Below are 16,809 nucleotides of genomic sequence, written 5' to 3'. Positions count from 1 at the left end.
AATAATATTATAATATTATAATATCTTCCTTAAATTCCAAAACAACCCCTTGAAATTGATTCCTTTTCCAACGCTGACCCGACAACTCCCAATTTTTATTTATTGTACATCACACCCCTACCCTTCTTTACTTGTTCTTCTTTTTTTTTTTTTTTTTCCTAATTGCTCGAAAAAAAACCCCAAGCTTTAGGGTTTCTTCTTCTCCTCCAATTCCAAGCCCCGAATTTTCCAGTCTGGTAAATTCTCCCCCTTTTACTCTCTCTCTCTCTCTCTAAAATTTATTATCCGATTTTCTCCTTTTCGTGCTAATTTCTTTTTATTTTTTATTTTTATATTCTTTCTTGGTTTGCATGCCATAATTTAGTCAAATTCTTTTAATTCTTTTGCATGCACTGTTACTCCTTGAAGTTGAGTGGAAAATGTAATTTTGTTTCTTGTTTAGATTGTTGGGTCTTCGTTAATGGTTCTGCTTTTTGGTGTTTTTTTTTTGCTGATCTGTTTATCATGACCGTTGCTTTGGTTTTAAAAAGATCTGTTTTTTTTTTTTAGCTCACTAGCAGTGGAAGACATTGACTTATTTGGTTTCTTTGGCAGCCTTTTTCATCTTGAAATAAACCTTTTTTATTTTGTTTGGGGGGGGGGTGGGGGGGCTGATAACCCGTTTTGCTGTTTTATATGTTGGCTTTGAGCGCTTTTCTAAACAAAATCACTGATCAATCATGGGATGTTACTTATAAATTTTATGTTTTTAGAAATGTAAATATATATTTTTTGTCAATTGTGTACTCTTTTTTTTCCTTACACTGATAAATTATCAAGTTGGTTCCTTTGGTTTGATAGTTTAAGACAATGTCGTGCTCTGTTGTTTGAGGCTTCAACTGGTTTGACTACTGACCGTAAGTGTGCCTTTGAGGAATACCATGATGATTAGTAAAAGAAAATCTGTGTCTTCCACTTTAGTTAAGTTGAGAAAGGTTTAGGATTTTGGACTGAATCTTGTGCATCAGTTCTATGATTGGGGGACCTGAAAATTTCCTTTTGTACTTCTAATGTCTGTGTGGGTTTCTCCCATACCTGTAAATTGCCTTGCATGCAGTATTTGATGTAACGATGGTTGTAGGCCACGTATGTTTTGTAATGATTTTAAAAGCTTTGACTTTTATCATCTGAGTTTATGTAATCTATTTGTAAATTTGTTGTTCATTTAAGTTAAGAAGCAATTTGGAATGGTGCGGGGGAAGCTGATCTTGATTTGCCAGCATGGTGGTGAATTTGAGACAAAAGATGATGGATCCATGTCATATGCTGGAGGAGAGGCACATGCCTTGGACATCAGCCCTGAGACAGGATTCGATGATCTCAAGTACAAATTAGCTGAGAAATGTAACTTGGAACTAAAATCTTTGGCTATCAAGTATTTTCTCCCCGGAAACAGGAGAACTCTAATTACTTTGTCTAATGAGAAAGACCTAAAAAGGATGTGTGATTTCCACAAGGACTCGGTGACTGCAGATGTTTTCCTTACAGGGAAAGCAGGCTTTGTTCCTGTAAATCATGGCATGCCTGCTAAGAGGTAATTACTCTCTACCTGCAATTATTAGCATTTTCTAGATTCTCTTTGTTGTCATTACTATTTTGTCGCATTAAATTTATAGGGAAATTCATTATCGTTGCATCAGCAGCAAGCAAATCTGTCTTCTTTGATGAGTCTGGGTTTCCCTTGGTATTTCTGCATTGTTGTTAATTATGGAAATTGTGAAATCTACAGTTTCATTAAGACCATTCATCGCTTGCAGGAAAAAGAAAGCCACTGCTGCACGTCCTGCTACTTCCAAAGTTGCTCCCTCTGCTGGCGGCCTGAAGGATGTTACCATCAGTATAGCAACCCCTTCTGACTCTGTTGCAGGTGTCAATGCAGCACTCCGAAGTCCCTCTAGAGCAGCAAAGCGTACTGCTAGCCGTAACATTGTTGATGGTCTTTTTGAGGTCAGTGTTGCTGATGCAACTGACACAGATACAATTGATATGAGTGCTTCTCCTGCTGATACTGTCAAGAAACGAAGGCGCACTGCGTCCTGGAAACGTGCTGCAAATGGTCTTACCATTGTGACTGTTGACGACAATCTTGAGGAGACAGAGAAAACTACACCCAGGAAAAAGGTAGCTAGGAAATTCAATCCCATTGTAGTAGCTAATAATGGGGACCACCAGCTTGGCCCTGTTGATGTTTCAGTGGAGAAACAAGTTGAATCATGGAAAAATGGTATTACTGAAGGCCAGGATTTCAGAAGTGTGGCGGAATTCCGTGATGCTCTACAGAAATATGCCATTGCACATCGCTTTGGTTATAAATTAAGAAAGAATGACACCAATCGTGCTAATGCTGTATGTGCAGTAGAAGGATGTCCTTGGAGGATTCATGCATCTTGGGTCCCATCCGCCAGTGTGTTTAGGGTTAAAATGTTACACGAACCACATACTTGTGGTGGCGAATCATGGAAGATTGCTACTCCAGCTAAAAATTGGCTGGTGAATGTTATAAAGGATAGGTTGAGAGATAGCCCACACCACAAACCAAAAGAAATTGCAACTGGCCTTCTTCGTGATTTTGGGCTTGAGCTGAACTATGCGCAAGTATGGCGTGGAATTGAAGATGCTCGGCAGCAACTTCAGGGTTCATACAAAGATGCATATAATCAGTTGCCTTGGTACTGTGAGAAGATAGAGAAGACAAACCCTGGTAGTTTCACGAAGCTTGTCATTGGAGATGATAAAAGATTTCAGCGTCTTTTTCTATCCTTTAATGCTATGATACGTGGTTTCCAAAGTGGTTGTCGTCCACTTCTTTTCCTTGAAGCCATCCCTTTGAAATCAAAATACCATGAAATTCTGCTCACAGCCACTGCACTGGATGGTGATGATGGGATTTTCCCTGTTGCATTTGCTGTTGTAGATGATGAAAATGAGGATAGTTGGCATTGGTTTTTGGAGCAGTTGAGATCTGCTGTGTCGACTTCCCGTTCTCTAACCTTTGTCTCTGATAGAGATAAGGGATTAATGAAACATGTACTTGAAATATTTGAAAATGCTCACCACGGTTACTCAATATACTACTTGATGGACAGTTTCATACAGAACTTGAAGGGACCATTCTTTGGAGAAGGAAGGGCTTCATTGCCTGGATGTTTCTTAGCTGCAGCAAAAGCAGTCCGACCTGGTGGTTTTAGGATGTACACTGAGCAAATTAAACGGGTTTCTTCAAGTGCTTATGATTGGATCATGCAAAATGAGCCTGAATATTGGGCAAATGCCTTTTTCAAGGGTGAGCATTTTAATCACATAACACTCAACATAGCTGAGGCATATGCTAACTGGATAGAGGAAGCACGAGACCTACCCATCATACCTAAGGTTGAAGTAATAAGATGTAAAATCATGGAATTAATGGAACTTCGTCGAACAGAATCAAGTAACTGGACTATGAAGCTTACACCGTCAAAGCAGGAAAAGTTACAAGAAGAATGTGTTAAAGCACGTGGTCTGAAAGTATTATTCTCATCCGACACCCTGTTTGAAGTTCATGATAGCTCCATCAATGTTGTTGATATTGTCAAACAACACTGCAGTTGTGCTATGTGGAAACCAACTGGGCTTCCTTGCCATCATGCAATTGCTGTCTTTAACTGCACAGGTAGGAGTGTGTATGATTATTGTTCAAAATACTACACAGCTGAAAGCTTCCGGATAGCCTTTGCTGAGAGCATAAATCCTGCTTCGACCATTGCTCACCCTTGTGGAAATGAAGAAGATTCCGAGGAAGACGAGGATCAGATAATGCCTCCAAGCATCTCACGACCTGTAGCAGCTCAACAACCAAAGAAAATAAGACGAAACAAAAGCCAGGGAATTATTAGGAGATCTGTGTGTTGTACCCGGTGCAAAGGAGTTGGGCATAACAAGGTTTCATGCAAGGTAAGCTTATAGGGAAAATATTTACCTCCCCTTGTATGTATGTATAACGCCGTACAGCTTTCATGGTTACTTTCGCTAATATCCAGATCCTTTGAACTCATTTGCAGGCCATGAATAGTTGTATTGTTCTTCAAAGTTGCATTTTATGTATTAGGCTAAATTACTTGGACTTTGTTGCAAACTTAATCTTATCATCCCTTTATGTTATGGTGGCAAATAGGTAGGTTGAATTCCGTTTGGATTGATTTCTTGTTCTTCAAGTTTGGTACTTGCATTATTTGCTTTTTAAATCAATTTTAAGTTTGAATTAGTCTTTTAGAGTGCGTGCTTTAGAAAATTATGTATACGCAAGGTCTAAGCCTTACATAGTTGTCTTTGTCTCCTCGGTACCCCCTCCCCCTTATCCTTCCTTCCTCTGTAATAGCTGCCTTGCTAGCGAAGGGTCTTCCAAGCCCTGAGCGAGCTGAGTGCTTAGCACTGAATTAATAGCACCACTTCTACCACTTGCATAGCACATCGGTAGTAGCTACAAGACAAAAAACTTAAAAATAAAATTACTTATTCTTTTATTTATTTATATATTCCTATTAGGAGCTAGTTTTTTATTGTTGTGGTTGAAAAGTGTAGTAGAAAAGTACCGGAAGAAAGTGGTTAATTTTTAGTGCTTTCTATTGTTGCCAAAAATTGTGATCAAAGGTTAATGTTTTTTTCGGATACAGTAGTAAAAAGTTAAAAATTAATTAAGTTTTAACCTCAGAAAAATATTTTTGTACCTCCAAGAAGCACAAGGCCTGAGCATACTTTTAAAGGAAGAAAATTTTTTTTACTGTTTTTTTTTATTTTTTATTTTACTCTTTCAATTCTCAATCATTCCAAATTTATTGCAAAGTCGATGGTTGGAATTAGTTTTTGCAAATGTACCACGTACTCACAACTAGAATGCTAGGTATGGTTAAATGGTATGAAAAGCTTTGGATTAAATTTAACGGACAAAAATGTAGTTTGTACAGGCAATGTAGATATAGATTAGAGGGGATGATGAAGTGTTAGAGGGAGTGTATCTAAAGTATAATGCCCGAGCCTCCCACTGCGATACAAATCTAGCAACTTAACACCAACAACTCTATTGTAGACATATTCACCTAATCCTTGTGGAACACGGAAAGCGTCCCTCAATGCTACCAACTCTGCCTCCATAAGTTTTATCATATCCTCCTCCAGCTCTATATCACCATCAAAGCATGAAATGGTATCAAAGATAGTCCCACGAACATCATTCACAATCAAGTCCTGCATCAACAACTCAAGAAAACAAATTATGAAGCATAAGCTCCTCAACAGTTGATATAGTTGAAGATTACAGAAAAGTAAGAGTTAATTGCATTTTTCAGTCAGGCTAACTTTGTAAATAACACAAGTGTCGGTTAACATATCATGGAAGTCCTTGTACTAGGAGTTAAATTGTATTTTGTCTCATTTATTAAAAAAAAGGGCAAATTAGTCATTGTACATTAGATAAAAAAGCAAATTGATCATTTCTGTAAAAGTTATATTCATTTCTATTGTTAAAAAATAGCATGCTTGATAGAATAATCAGATAGTTACACGTAGCATGTCATATGTAGCACCTCATGCCGACATACTGGGGTAATAATAATAATAAATGAAATTTTTAACAGAACGATCAATTTACTATTTGATCTAATGTATTGGGATTGACTTGCCCATTTTTTGAGTAGAAGGGGCAATTCGACTTCTAATACAATGACCTCCATGGTACTTTTACCCACAAGTGTCCATACCTGAGTGTGATCCATCATATGCTGCTTTTTCTGTCTCATCTCCAGCTTAGAGCTAATTGAACCTTCTTCTTTGTGCTCTATAAATGACAACAGCCTATCCTCATTGGCTGAAAATTTTGCCCATTTCTTGTATTGGTCACTTAAGTTAAGAATGGCCAAAAAATATCGAGCAAGTTCCTTCTGCTCAATCAGACCATCTCTAATTGCCCCTGCACTTGCATAAACATAATTTTTTTTATTTAATAGAGGAGATATACTTGAGCCTTAAAAGAGAGAAAAAATAATGGTTATCACCCCCACCTGTTAATACTAGTTTGGAGCAAAGCTCAGCATCATGAATCATACAGGGCAAAATACCAGGAGTACCCAACAAATAGATATTGGGATGGCTACCAATCTGAAGATGTAAGCATGAAACAGTCCATTATATTGCTACAAGCACAACACTGATGGAGAAAAATGATTCAAAATTAAGGAAAAAAAAACCATTACAACATGGTGGCATGTATACCTTGAAGCTGCTGATATCTTTTGTCTCTCCAGGCTGAGGACTCACAGTTGCATGCTTCAACCTTCCTTTCTCTAGAAAGAAGGATCATGGGATGATAGTTTAGATTTTCACTAAGCAGGAGAGGAACAAGAGAAATTTTAATGAACTACTAAAATTAGTGCCTACAATCATTCCATTCCAACCAAACAATAAAACAATGTTGAAGCTGAGAGGATTTGAGAAGGTTAAAGCACCTGCAGCACTAATCCTCCCCATCTGATGCAAAGAATTAGCTAGCGCTGATTTACCAACATTAGGAATCCCCACTAGCATTATTGTTATTGTCTCACTAGCATGATGATTAGCTTTGCACAGTCCCCTAACTTGAGCTTGTATAAAATTAAGCAGCTATGAGCAATGAATTGTTATAAATTGTTAGTATACATAATATATCTTAAAGGGAAACAAGGTTTTAGTGGTTAGATAGGAGAGATGAAATACCCCTTTCACACTGTCCTTGTTATGGGAATTGACTCCATAAGGAATGCAATTTTGTTGCTCAAAATATCTCATCCATCCCTTAAAAAAAATGGAACTAAATATTAAAGGTGTGGATAAATTTACAAGACAAATATAAATAAATAAATAATGAAAAAATAAATACTTTTTAGAGGAAGTATGTGAAAGAAGGAAGTTACATAACCATAAAGGTGTAGGGTATTTTTTCTAATTAAATGACATTTATAAAGATTACTTATATCTATCTAATATTATTATTAAAAGAGTTGAGAAAGTTGTTGCAATAAGTTAATCAAACATTAACTCCATTAAAAACTATCAACAATCCAACTTTAATATATGAGTTAAGGATATGTAATTTACATTTTAAAAATTTTTAATTTCGCATCAAATGAATACTTTATTTAAAAAAAACCTTTATCTTAAATAAAAAAAATTAAAATCTTAAAGTATTAACTTTTATTTTCTAAATATTCTAAAATGTTCACCTATCTACAACTGTGCAAAGTATTTAAGTAAAATAATTATAAACATTTTCTAATAGAAGTTTGAATTACATTTTGACTCATATGCTAAAAAAATGAATAAATTAATTTTTATACATTAAATCAATTAATTAACTAGTTATTTTATTAAAAATTTCATTCATTTTATAGTTAAAAATTAATTATTGTACGTCAACTGCAGGATGTACCACATATGATTATCTAATTATTTTATTAGCCACACTAACTTTTAACAATAGAAATGATATTTTTAAAAGAAACAATCAATTTGGTTTTTGATTAACATATAGAGACTAATATACTAACTTTTTAGTAGACGAAGTAAAATGCAATTTGACTTTAAATACAGAGCCTCCACACACTTTTACCCAAGTATTTACTATGGTTTTATGTGAATTCTCCAATTGAAATGGACTTTAGGACATAATAATACTAGTAAAGAAACAGTGGAATCTGGAATCGAAATGAAAGGCAAATAAAAAAGAAACACAGAAACACAGAAACACATAGCAACCTTTACTTGTGTTTGGTCTGCGAGGTCTACCTTGTTCATCACAACAATTCGTTTAGAAAGAGCGGGGAAGTCTCTCAACAGCTCATATTCAGATGATAAAGGAATCTGTAAGGTTAATGCAGTCAACAAATTTATTGATAAGTTTCATCTGGCAAGAAAGAATCATGGAAAATAAAAGAAGCATACCCTGGCGTCTCTGATCTCAGCTACGAGATCGACCAATGGAAGTCGTTGAGCAATGGCACCTGAGGCCGCAGCCATGTGGAGGTCGTACCATCCTTTTCTTCTACTTGCTGCTTTCTTCACTGCAATCCCTATTTTCCTTGTTATTCTACTCGCAGTACTAGCTGTTGCCATTAGTAAATTGGCGATTTGTTTTTTACTACTACTGGTGAATGAGTATATAAATTAGGGTTTATGGTTTATGTAGAAGTCACGGTAGGATAATTGGAGCTTGTTCAGGCATAAAATCAAACATGTTGAGAGCAATATGGCTGTCTCCTGAATTACGTCCAAAACAAAAAAAAATCTATCAAAGGAAACAGCGAATCAATGTCCAGGACACGAAAATATTTGAGGGAAATAAAAGAAATGAAGTGAAAAATGGCTGAGCAGTGTAAGGAAGGTGAAGAATATTTGAAAGCTTCAAAAGCCGAACAACATTAATTCGGATAGTCACAGCCCATTGACTTTGATTTCATCTCAGAGAATATTGCATTATCTTTTCAGCTATGATCTCACTTTCCCTGACACCGAAGAAGCAAAACCTGCTTCAACATCAGATAAAAAGAAATTATGCATGGTTTATAGTTCTACAGACTATGATATCACTAATCATATTGCACCCACCAACCAAATGGTGCTTGATTCGAAGGTGGTTCACGCGGATGTGCCATTAGGTTATGGAGGTTTAGAGATTATAAAACCAGTTTAGTGGACTAGCTGTAGGGGAATAGAACTTACATGTAGCAAGAGAAGCTGAGATTGGATTTTACTCTCTATTAAAAAAAAATTTATAGATCAGATTATTTCTATTTAAAATTTCATTCCTACTAAAGAAACCTAAAAAAAAAAGGAATATAATTGACAGAATAATATGCAAATGAATCAATTTACTTTTTGAACATGTACGATTAATAATGGAGCCATGAATGGACCTTAGATGTGATGGAAAAGATCAGTGTTAAAATATGATTTGACAATGACTCGTATAAAAAGCGCATGAAAATATCATTTATCTTGAGATCCAAGGCATAAAAGAAGCATTCAATTGTGGTAATTTTTATTGGTCTCATAAGGATTCAGAGTTATGTCGGCAGTGAAATGCACAGGACAGCTTACTTATTACTCATCAAGGAGTGACATGCATATATATATATACATATTTATATTTATACCCAGTGGACTTGGCTTCATTACAGACATTACAACTTTCTGCTCTATACTCTTTAACATGATGATCTCAGTGGTCATCTAAAGCTTTGCAATGACATATGGTGGCAAGTTGAATTTGGATCTAGTTGGAAGCTTTAGATCTTCCCAATCTTCATCCTTCACCTTGGAGAAATACCTGTCTACTGTAGTATCAGCAATATGCTCCAATTTCGACGGCTCCCACTGGCAAACCAAAAAGGGGAGGTGATTCAGTCTGTCAGTCAACCTTCTTAACAAACTTCATAAAACTGAAATAAGTGATTGAAGATTCAGGAAAGAGAATCTTAACCTTTGGGTTCTTATCTTTATCCAGTAGTATAGCCCTGCAACCCTGCATTAGGAAAGCAAGATCTTATTCGGTTGAAGAAACGGTGAGAATGAAAGCAACTTAAAATGCATAAATTTAAGTTAGCTGAAACCTCTAAAAAGTCGTTGCTGAATTCTCCACGCATAACATGGCAAACCATTCTATATTCACGAGTGAGGCATGCACCGACACCTTGAACTCTTCCTACTCTAATCTGATATTGTAAGAGCAGAGTCAACTTTAAGCTGAAACAATTCACCTAGCTTCAAACAAACTTTTTATCAGATAATCTAGGATCCTCTATTGACTACTATGTATGGAAATAACTTTTTGTAAAAAATATAATTTGAAAAAAAAGGCTGATTATGTTTCTCATTTCAGTTGCGCCACCACCAGCATAAGAGAAAAATATTCATATGCCGACATTGACAAGTGCCATACATTTTTTATGGTTATAATAGTTAAGGGTGAATTTCAAAATGAACTAGTCTAAAAAATATGATAAATTTATCCAAGGAGGAACCCTAAGGTGATATCAACAAATAATATGATTGGCACGTTTCGATCATATGAAAATGTCAACTTACTGATCTAAGAGAAATTTTAAGACTAGTCGGAGAAGCCTTTTTCAGTGTTTGAATGGTAGCAGAGATCCAACCGTCCCTTTGGTCAACAACCTCCCTCTCCTGTGTAAGCATATGTTCACAGATTTTTGTTTTAGGTGGCATATACTGATGGTATAACAAATTGCAGGGAAATTTGAAACATGTGTAAGAAAAATATTAAATGAAAGCACCATATTAATGTTTCTGATAACAAACAACACCAAATTATCAACTTACAAGAGCAGACAAAATTTCTTCAACTGTTCTTTGAGAGAAACATCTATCAATGACATCTAATCTGCAGCCATATAACCAATGATGATCCAGGAAAGCCATGTCAGTCTGCCATTAGCAAATTTGGATTTCAAAAAATACAATTCCTAAATAGGATGTAGAGTATCAGGCTGTTGTAATGTATAATCGTTGAGAATATGTCTCTTCTGTTTACATTTATATGCTACCTCAAGGGCAGATATTCAAGATTTCTTAAATTAAGATTTCTCTCTCTCCCCCCTAGCGGGCTGCAGATATCAAACCATCTATGCAGGAAAATGAATTGTTACTAGAAAACTAACCGATTGTACACAGTCTGCTCTTTCAATGAGGATTTCTCACAGTACTGATCAATAATTGATGATATGATTACTGGATCACTGGAATCTGCATCACATAATGCTACTTCTACCATAGGTAATTTCTGTTGATTAAGTGAAAAGATGTAAACAAATAACGTAATTACTAAAGTTATTATAAACAATAAAGTAAAATTTCTAAGGCATTCATCTTGCCTATTTTGGATATAAATTCAACAGAGACTTTAAGGATTCTAAAGCAAAACCTATGTTGTACCTTGACTAATCACACTGCAGCTTTGCCTCATAAGGGAATGCATTTTCAGTTTTAGTTTCTTTAATAAGTGAAGATAGAGATCTGGTTTTACTTTCCCAGACGAGGAAAGATCTGGTCTGAACTACAAAAGTAACTTTATACAACAGAGAAGCCTATTCATAAAACCTTTAAAGATGAATCAGGTAATTGTTAGAAAAATAGCTTTATATGATTTTATCGGACAGTAACTTTACACTATAACTTTCAAAGATTAATGTTTAAAATTTAAAATGAGTAAAAAATAAATATGCATGCTAACTTTACTAGCCAAAAGAAACACAAAGCTGACACTTTTTTGTGTTTCCTGTATCATGTTTTCTCAAACATAAACCACCGGGTATGAATCTACATTTTCTCAAATATATTTGAACTCAAACCAAATTTTAGGATGGGATGCATACAGCTGAAGGGACAAAGTGAGTTGCAAGGCCACATGCAAGCATTTCTGCACCATCCAATCTTGCACCAGTAAGACCGACATATTCTCCTGCCAGAAGATGATGACAGAAAGTGAAGCTAAACACAAAGCAAATTCAAGTTTACAAGTTTTCTGGCTAGCTAGAAAAAACCAATACAACATGAATCAGCTCCACGAACCAAAATAGATCCAACAAAGGCCAAAGATTGCTAATGTAGCTATCATAAAGGAGAACCCAATCTATGGAGCCTTACTGCCTCTGCATTTTTTTTCTTGTATCTGTGTTAAGGCATCAGCCAAAATACTGGATGCTACTAAAGAGGTGAACCAAGGTTCATCCTATGTTTTAAAGGATTTAACCTTAGGATATGAAATTTTAAAAATAAAAGTAACTAAGGGCATGTATAAGAGATTCAAGCATATAAATGGGTGTACCGAAAAATCCTGGGAGTCTTGACAAGAAATATGACGCTCCTACATCTGGGAAGAGTCCCAAAGCTGTTTCAGGCATTGCAAAAACCTACAGAACATCCAATATAACAGCATTTAGAAAGAGAAAACCAATCTGCTATAAATAGCATCTGATGCTCTCTCAAATTAATAGAAAACATAAGTAGACAAGATCTAGGAGAGACGCACCATGTTATTTTGGTTGGGGACTTATCATTATTGAATAAACAGCAAAGAAAAAATTAGCTAAGAATGCTAATACAGCAATTTTTCTTCTAATGAATGCAAGGAGATGCTATAGTATTTCAAAGGAGACAAAAGAGAGAAATACCGAGTTCTCAGTTGCAACACGGAATCTACCATGCATTGAAACACCGTTCCCACCTCCCATAACGATTCCATTAAGAATTGAAACCTTCAATGAGATTTGCATTCTGACAATTAGAGAAATCATATATATACATTATATAGGCTGAAGGCAACATAGCTTGAAATGCTCTTTTATGAAATTTTACTTAGTATCTGATTGTTTAACTGAAATGGACTTTCAGAAATCTTTCTGTATTCTTTGGTGTTTGAATGACAGAAAATAACATGGTCAAAGGAACAACCCTCTTTCCTCCCTCGAGACCTCAACAATTGATTTTGTCTTTCTCTTCTTGATTACAACTTCCTTGATATCGTTTTCCTCTTCTCCATTGCAACTCCCATCCTTCACCTTCAGTCTCACCCCACGCCCTCTTCCTCAAATCCTCCATGACCCTTTTTCATTAAAAACCTAAGATCACAATCTAAACACCCTGCCCAGCAACTTGTCATTTCTTTTATACAATTCCTGAACTACCCATAACTCCCCAAACCCCAAAAGTGGAGGATATTACATGCTAAAGTGCTTTCGAATCCACAACCGCCAAGTTGCTGTGACAGCGGCGATGCCAACTTAAGCTAAAACTCAGTCGGCCAGCAACTTATCATTTTATTTCACCCTTTCTTCACTCCATCTTTTTTGTAAGTTTCCGGATTTAGTGTTCTTTTATACTTGAATTCAGAACATTTTTATTGTTCCAAACACCCAACCCGGCAACTTGTCAATTGATTTCACCCTTTCTTCACTCCATTTTTGCTAAATTTCCAGATTCTGTATTCTCTTATGCTCAAATTCAGATTTCTTTATTGTTCTTAACTTGTTTGAGGATTTATTATATGAATTTGAAGATTAATTTTACGCATTCTTTTGTATGGTGAGCTAGAATAATTTGATGCTCCAATTAATTATTATTAATTTTCCTTGACTTGAAAATTTATAATGATCAAACATGATTCAAGTGGCTTCAAAAAATTTGAAGGAATTCTGTTGCTACTTTATTATGGTTATTTCTGATTTGCAAATTCAATAATTCTTCTAAAATTTTATGATAAATATTTAGGTGTGAAAAAGTTAATTAGGTTCTGGACTGTAAATTAGCCATGGATAAAGAATTTTGAAGATATTTTCCACCTAGTAAGACAAATTATTTTTCACAATTCTATCCAATCAACAAAATAAAATAGCATTCCAGAGAAATACTTCCAAGGAAAAGCTACATTTCCTGGAAACACTTTTGAGAGACAAATGGAGCCTTAATGCCATTTGGGTTACCTGTGGTTTGCTATAGGTCGCCATCAAATAGTTTAAGGAGAATTCCTTCATAAAAAAGTTGGCACCTGCTCTCCATCCGCCTAAAGCATATAAATTCATAACAAAAATTGAATTTAAATTCCTCCAACAAACAAGAGGGAAAAAGAAGGCACATTTGACTCAACGAGTCAAAAGCGGTCAGTTCAGTGTGCTAGCAAAGGAGAAATCCTAAATAATAGCAAACGAGAGGTAGACAAAGAGGAAACAAAAGTGACAGCAAACTAATAATGTAAGTTATTAACCTTTTTAGACCTAAAGGATTACTACTATTAATATCCACAAGAAATGAAAGAATCCATACCTGCCCAAATATCATGTACAACAGCTACAACATCTCCACCAGCACAAAATGCTCTTCCTTCTCCCTAATGACAAATAGCCAGCTATCAGGTATATTTTCTTCAATGCTAAAGCATTTGCTTGAAAAATAAATTACGGTACCTAGTCTTACAGAGGGGTTAAGTTTAAGACAATTTCTTTCCTAGCGGTTCTGCCAAAATAAGTATAAAAAGCTTACTTAATTCATGCAAATTTAACTAAAGTCTTTCAAGGTTCAACTCTTTGGTTACATTAAGGAATATCAATGATCAAAACTGAGCAGACAATACCCCTTTAAAGTTTACTCTGCCAATTAAGTGGCACAGATGAGAAGTGAATTCCTATCTGGCCTTAACCTAAGAACCATATATGACTAGTAATGCTGGTATGTAAGGCCATACTTCCAAAAGGAATCCTGACAGAGATTATAAATTAAACATAGTTATGACCGTTGACTATATATGACCAAGCTGATGTGCTAAGATAGTTAACCCAAAAAAACATAGAGCCTTTCTATTGGACATTATAAGAATAAGCAAGTAGAATCGCCAAAACCCAAATGTGCTGTCAAACAATCTGATTGAGTGACTTGAAATGAGATAAGAGCAGAGACCAGGCATGCTTATATGCAACCCAAAAATGTCATCAGATTCAATTTCTTCCAACTCCATGCTACTTTCTTTACTTTTGTCAAGTTGTTTCTTTCAACGAAGTAAAAGAAAAATGATACTAAAGTTGTATCTTCGGAGGTGTGTACCTTCAGCATTACCAGCTTGACATTAGGATCCTCCTCGTAGGCAAGAAAAAGTTCTAGTAACCGAGAAATCTGCCGTTGAAAGAGATAACATTATTACTATTTCATGTTTCAAACAATTAATGTGACCAAAAGGTCTTTGACAGACAATATATGATACTCATGCAGATAACACAGAAACAGAGAAGAAAAGCATGTGCAAGGTACAGATACTGAATACACAATTTTCTTGTAAAGGACAAACTTGATAGGTTATCGTATGTAGTCAACAGTTGACAAAGAAGGCATGTAAAGAAAACCATAAGAACTAGCAGCTAGAAAAATAACTAGCATAAAAAATTGTTTGACCTTTCGGGCTAGAGACATTTGATCAAGCAACATGTGGTGCACGTAGGAACTGTTCTCCAGAAGGTGGTAGATGCAAAAAATTAAAAAAAAAAATAGAAGGGCATTGAGCTTTTTTTTAAGGTGAGATTCTATTTTACCAGTAACAGTACTAAAACTCATTGTATGACATAGGGGTAGTTCCCAAATACTGAAAGAGTTTAAGCAGCCTATTAAGAAGAGATCATACCATCTGAAATGAAAGGGCATTCAGCTGCTTAGGCCGGTTTAAGGTTAGAATTCTTGCGAAGGAGTTTTCTTCTACTAGAACCTGCAGAGGTAATGAAGAAATATAAGTGAACCTTCCCAAATATTACCAAAGCTAGTTAACGCAGTGAAGCAAGGAGAAATTCTCATTATCCAAAAAAACAAAATTTTTACATATTTGTAATTGAAATGGAAAATCAACAAGAAATTATTTCAATTACAAAGACAATAAAGGAAGTTGGAATTGATTTTAAGTTAATTGAAGCTCTATGGAGAAGCAATGAGAGAGAGAGGATAGGGAAGGTTTTATGGGTTATCTCCTAGAAAACACGATCTTCGGGATGCAAAATCAACTCTTTGGAGTGAAGAAAAACATTAGAATACAGAATTTAAAATAATAATAATAAAAAACCCAAGACTGCAGAAAAAGGGGAAAAAGAAGGGGAAAGGACATGATCATGTTGGGAAGAAACGGAGGAAGACATTGGATTGGATTGGAAGTTGAAAGTAGGAGGTTGGATTACGAGGAGGAGGAGAAATAAGTGGGAAAATATGAGAGGATAAGATGTAAAGAAAAGAAAATTTGGGTCATAAAGGAGGCGAAGGTCTTTATCGGTTGAGTTTTGGTTCTTATTCTAACCATCCGGCTAGAGCCTAGATGATGACATTGACTGCGCTGTGAATTGTAATTTTTATCCTTTGCAAAAAAAAAAAGTTAAAAATGGGAAGAAATAATTAATTATTGTGCTATATGAATTTAAATGTTACTTAGATTATAAGGAAATAATTATATGAGAAGTCATTTGGAATTACAAGCTCTACTGCTTAAACAAATCAACTTCCAGCTCCATATTAGTAGTAGAGCTGTGGTGTTGTAGGAAAAAATGAATCCATTACTTCCCTCAAGTCCCAATGCTTATGACTGCTACTAATTTCAATTAAAACATGTCCATCCCTGTCCTGCAATTTCCTTTTCCCAATATCACATTCGGGACTTCCCCATTAGCTCTCAAACAAAAAAAAAATATAATTTATCACTATTTGTAAGGATTTATCGAAATTTATAAAGTTTTATCAAAATTTCTAAGGTTTTATCAAAATTTCTAAGGTTATACCCGAAAAGTCCCTTATGAACCATAGGAATAGTTAGGATACATATGTCATGACATAGGATCCGATATGTGTTTTCGTGTAAGACCACGTTTGGGACGTTGGCATCGACTTATGATTTACGTGTAAGACCACGTTTGGGACGTTGGCATCGACTTATGATTTACGTGTAAGACCATGTCTGGGACATCACATCGTATTTGATTTTGTGTAAGACCCTGTCTGGGACAGTGGCATCGATATTTGATTATATGTAAGGCCACATCTAGGACGTTGGCATTGTATGAGCTTTCCAAGCTATCCGAGTATCCTTATTATTTCTGAACGGTTCAACGGGCATTCCGAGAAAATGAATGACTATGTGAACATGTATCCAATTCAGGTACGTTTGAAATGTATAATAAGATTGAGAATGAAAGGTAAGCATATGTATATATGTGTGAACTTATGAAA

At 35.4% G+C, this 16,809-nt stretch overlaps 3 protein-coding genes across 5 annotated transcripts; 1 reads left to right on the top strand and 2 right to left on the bottom strand.

The window, feature by feature from the left end:
• Positions 1-63: 63 nt before the first annotated feature.
• On the top strand, positions 64-4,217 carry LOC107946090 (uncharacterized). Its single transcript, XM_016880287.2, has 3 exons — positions 64-236; positions 1,210-1,573; positions 1,797-4,217. The coding sequence occupies exons 2-3, from the start codon at positions 1,227-1,229 to the stop codon at positions 3,982-3,984; spliced, it is 2,535 nt and encodes an 844-aa protein (XP_016735776.1). The 5' UTR covers positions 64-236; positions 1,210-1,226; the 3' UTR covers positions 3,985-4,217.
• Positions 4,218-4,919: 702 nt separating this feature from the next.
• Positions 4,920-8,927, bottom strand: LOC107946122 (DAR GTPase 2, mitochondrial). 2 transcript variants are annotated; one of them, XM_041074771.1, is made up of 9 exons: positions 8,653-8,927; positions 7,990-8,570; positions 7,804-7,908; positions 6,766-6,843; positions 6,519-6,672; positions 6,286-6,356; positions 6,075-6,171; positions 5,775-5,983; positions 4,920-5,262 (listed from the first exon to the last, which is right to left on the bottom strand). In XM_041074771.1, exons 2-9 carry the CDS (start codon positions 8,158-8,160, stop codon positions 4,999-5,001), a joined length of 1,149 nt encoding a protein of 382 aa, XP_040930705.1. In that variant the 5' UTR covers positions 8,161-8,570; positions 8,653-8,927; the 3' UTR covers positions 4,920-4,998. The 2 variants fall into 2 exon arrangements, with proteins under 2 accessions (XP_040930705.1, XP_016735838.1); XM_016880349.2 differs by lacking the exon at positions 8,653-8,927 and having other exon boundaries at positions 7,834-7,908; positions 7,990-8,191.
• Positions 8,928-9,057: 130 nt separating this feature from the next.
• Positions 9,058-15,861, bottom strand: LOC107946096 (3-hydroxyisobutyryl-CoA hydrolase 1). 2 transcript variants are annotated; one of them, XM_041074770.1, is made up of 14 exons: positions 15,230-15,861; positions 15,004-15,052; positions 14,659-14,727; positions 13,885-13,948; positions 13,545-13,624; positions 12,237-12,320; positions 11,891-11,975; positions 11,439-11,524; positions 10,725-10,846; positions 10,387-10,447; positions 10,132-10,230; positions 9,657-9,758; positions 9,527-9,568; positions 9,058-9,420 (listed from the first exon to the last, which is right to left on the bottom strand). In XM_041074770.1, exons 1-14 carry the CDS (start codon positions 15,247-15,249, stop codon positions 9,277-9,279), a joined length of 1,107 nt encoding a protein of 368 aa, XP_040930704.1. In that variant the 5' UTR covers positions 15,250-15,861; the 3' UTR covers positions 9,058-9,276. The 2 variants fall into 2 exon arrangements, with proteins under 2 accessions (XP_040930704.1, XP_016735795.1); XM_016880306.2 differs by lacking the exon at positions 15,004-15,052 and having other exon boundaries at positions 15,230-15,310; positions 15,699-15,861.
• Between the last annotated feature and the right edge of the window lie 948 nt (positions 15,862-16,809).

The sequence above is a fragment of the Gossypium hirsutum genome, chromosome A08 (genome assembly GCF_007990345.1).
Source record: "Gossypium hirsutum isolate 1008001.06 chromosome A08, Gossypium_hirsutum_v2.1, whole genome shotgun sequence".
NCBI classification, from domain to species: domain Eukaryota; kingdom Viridiplantae; phylum Streptophyta; class Magnoliopsida; order Malvales; family Malvaceae; genus Gossypium; species Gossypium hirsutum.
The sequence above is the reverse complement of the archived record's forward strand: the minus strand, read 5'-3'. Positions and strand labels throughout refer to the sequence as shown.

What these genes read in the sequence shown, in the direction of transcription:
- LOC107946090 (XM_016880287.2), top strand. Translation starts at nt 1,227, where the DNA reads ATGGTGCGGGGGAAGCTGATCTTGATTTGCCAGCATGGTGGTGAATTT. An exon ending in CATGGCATGCCTGCTAAGAG is followed by an intron (nt 1,574 to 1,796) that starts GTAATTACTCTC and finishes CATCGCTTGCAG; the next exon opens with GAAAAAGAAAGCCACTGCTG.
- LOC107946122 (XM_041074771.1), bottom strand. Translation starts at nt 8,160, where the DNA reads ATGGCAACAGCTAGTACTGCGAGTAGAATAACAAGGAAAATAGGGATT. An exon ending in CTGAGATCAGAGACGCCAGG is followed by an intron (nt 7,909 to 7,989) that starts GTATGCTTCTTT and finishes TTAACCTTACAG; the next exon opens with ATTCCTTTATCATCTGAATA. An exon ending in CTCCAAACTAGTATTAACAG is followed by an intron (nt 5,984 to 6,074) that starts GTGGGGGTGATA and finishes ATGCAAGTGCAG; the next exon opens with GGGCAATTAGAGATGGTCTG.
- LOC107946096 (XM_016880306.2), bottom strand. Translation starts at nt 15,731, where the DNA reads ATGTCTTCCTCCGTTTCTTCCCAACATGATCAT. An exon ending in CTCACTTTGTCCCTTCAGCT is followed by an intron (nt 10,847 to 11,438) that starts GTATGCATCCCA and finishes CTTAATCAACAG; the next exon opens with AAATTACCTATGGTAGAAGT. An exon ending in AAGAAATTTTGTCTGCTCTT is followed by an intron (nt 10,231 to 10,386) that starts GTAAGTTGATAA and finishes ATGCTTACACAG; the next exon opens with GAGAGGGAGGTTGTTGACCA.